Source organism: Etheostoma cragini, chromosome 12 (assembly GCF_013103735.1).
Source record: "Etheostoma cragini isolate CJK2018 chromosome 12, CSU_Ecrag_1.0, whole genome shotgun sequence".
NCBI lineage: Eukaryota > Metazoa > Chordata > Actinopteri > Perciformes > Percidae > Etheostoma > Etheostoma cragini.
The window spans coordinates 646,283-648,329 of record NC_048418.1 but is presented as its reverse complement, the minus strand read 5'-3'; the positions used below and the strand labels follow the sequence as shown (position 1 = coordinate 648,329).

Genomic DNA, 2,047 nt, shown 5'->3' with positions numbered 1-2,047 from the left:
CATCATCACGGTCAATGCCTCTCTGGGAGGGTTAGTATTCTTATTCTTATGTATGTGTGTATATGTGTGTGTGTATGTATGTGTGTGTATACAGTAAATATAGTTAATTAAATATCTGTAAAACTGAGTTTCTACACACTTAATCCTGTAAAAGCTCCACTTTAACTCCTGTGTTCACCAGACATGTGTCAGAAGTTTCTTGGAAATGAGATATTAAACATGAATAAGCAGAAAAAATGACTCAACTAAAGAAATCTGAGTGGACTAAGACCAGAACCCCAGATTAGTCTAATGGACTCAGGGGGGACGGGTCCAGAAAGACACATCACTCACAGTTGGTGAGGTCGGGGGGGGCGAAGCTGTCGTTCATGAAGACACTGTTGGGTTTAGCCACTTTCAGGTAGACCACGTCGGGGGTGTTCTTCAAGGCAGTGACGGCGTGTTCGTGGCTCACCTCCTCCAGACAGGCGTGGTTCACCTGGGACAGACAGGGGACACAGGTCAGGAGTGAGACAGACAGGGGACACGTCACAGGTCAGGAGTGAGACAGACAGGGGACATGTCACAGGTCAGGAGTGAGACAGACAGGGGACACAGGTCAGGAGTGAGACAGACAGGGGACACAGGTCAGGAGTGAGACAGACAGGGGACACAGGTCAGGAGTGAGACAGACAGGGGACACGTCACAGGTCAGGAGTGAGACAGACAGGGGACACGTCACAGGTCAGGAGTGAGACAGACAGGGGACACGTCACAGGTCAGGAGTCTGCTTCCAGCCACGCTTCTATCTGAAATAAGTGATATTAAATGAAAAATGTCTTCTGGAAACAGTCAAATTCGATGAAATTTCATGAATTTTGACTCAAAGGAAAAGGTCTCATCTGATTTTATCTAGATACTCGGTATGTATATTGTATCCTAGTATTGTTTCATGTATATTGTATGTATGTATATTGTATCCTAGTATTGTTTCATGTATATTGTATCCTAGTATTTCATTATATTTATATTCTGTGCTGTGTGACTGATTTTGCTGTTGTAACACTGTAATTTCCCATTTTTTTGGGATCAATATCCCTCCCTCCCTAGTCTGGCTGCGGTCTGATCCAGAGGACAGGACCGCGTAGAGGACAGGACCGCGTAGAGGAAGACGGCGTCTTACAGCCAGCAGTTTGTCTCCGATCTGCAGCCGTCCGTCTTTATGAGCAGCTCCTCCCTCGATGATCTTGGTGACGTAGATGCTGTTGTCCCCCGGGATGTGCTGGTTCCCAACTCCGCCCGCTATACTGAAGCCAAGACCTGCAACACACCCGGACCGAGACCCGGACCCAGACCAGTTACCATCTGCAAGCAACACCGGGCACTTTCACAGGTCAGACAGACAAACGCACGCAGACACACACACAAACACGCATACACACACTCTCTCACATACAAACACACACATAACACACACACACACACACACACATAAGCTGATTGTTGTTTGGACCCAGGTCCCGGGTCCCGGGTCCTGGCCCTACCTGGACCCCTGTTGTCTGCGTCTCTCTCACCTTTGGGTCCCTTCACCAGTTTGAGCTCCATCACTTTCTCTGAGACGGGTTTCCTGCGGCGGACGTAGAGCCGGACCAGCGAGCCCGCCTCCTTCAGGGCCTCCACGGCTCGGCTGTGGGTCACGTCCCGGACGTCCGCCTCGTTAACCCTCAGGATCACATCGTTGACCCTGAGACACACAACACAGACACACAACATAGACACACAACACCATCATCAGTCAACAGATCGGCAACATTTCTTAACTCTCATGTTGTCAGAGACAGCATGACACTGAGACAGCCTGAGAAACCCTGGGACTGAGACAGAGACAGCCTGAGACTGAGACAGCCTGAGACAGAGACAGCCTGACGCTGAGACAGCCTGAGACAGTCTGTAACTGAGAAAGCCTGAGACAGTCTGTAACTGAGAAAGGCTGACACTGAGACAGCCTGACGCTGAGACAGCCTGACGCTGAGACAGCCTGACGCTGAGACAGCCTGACGCTGAGACA

At 49.9% G+C, this 2,047-nt stretch overlaps 1 protein-coding gene across 1 annotated transcript; it reads right to left on the bottom strand.

Moving 5' to 3' along the window:
* Positions 1 to 315: 315 nt before the first annotated feature.
* On the bottom strand, positions 316 to 1,758 carry LOC117953912 (discs large homolog 1-like protein). The gene is made up of 3 exons (XM_034887350.1): positions 1,554 to 1,758; positions 1,163 to 1,299; positions 316 to 478 (listed from the first exon to the last, which is right to left on the bottom strand). Exons 1-3 carry the CDS (start codon positions 1,750 to 1,752, stop codon positions 326 to 328), a joined length of 489 nt encoding a protein of 162 aa, XP_034743241.1. The 5' UTR covers positions 1,753 to 1,758; the 3' UTR covers positions 316 to 325.
* Between the last annotated feature and the right edge of the window lie 289 nt (positions 1,759 to 2,047).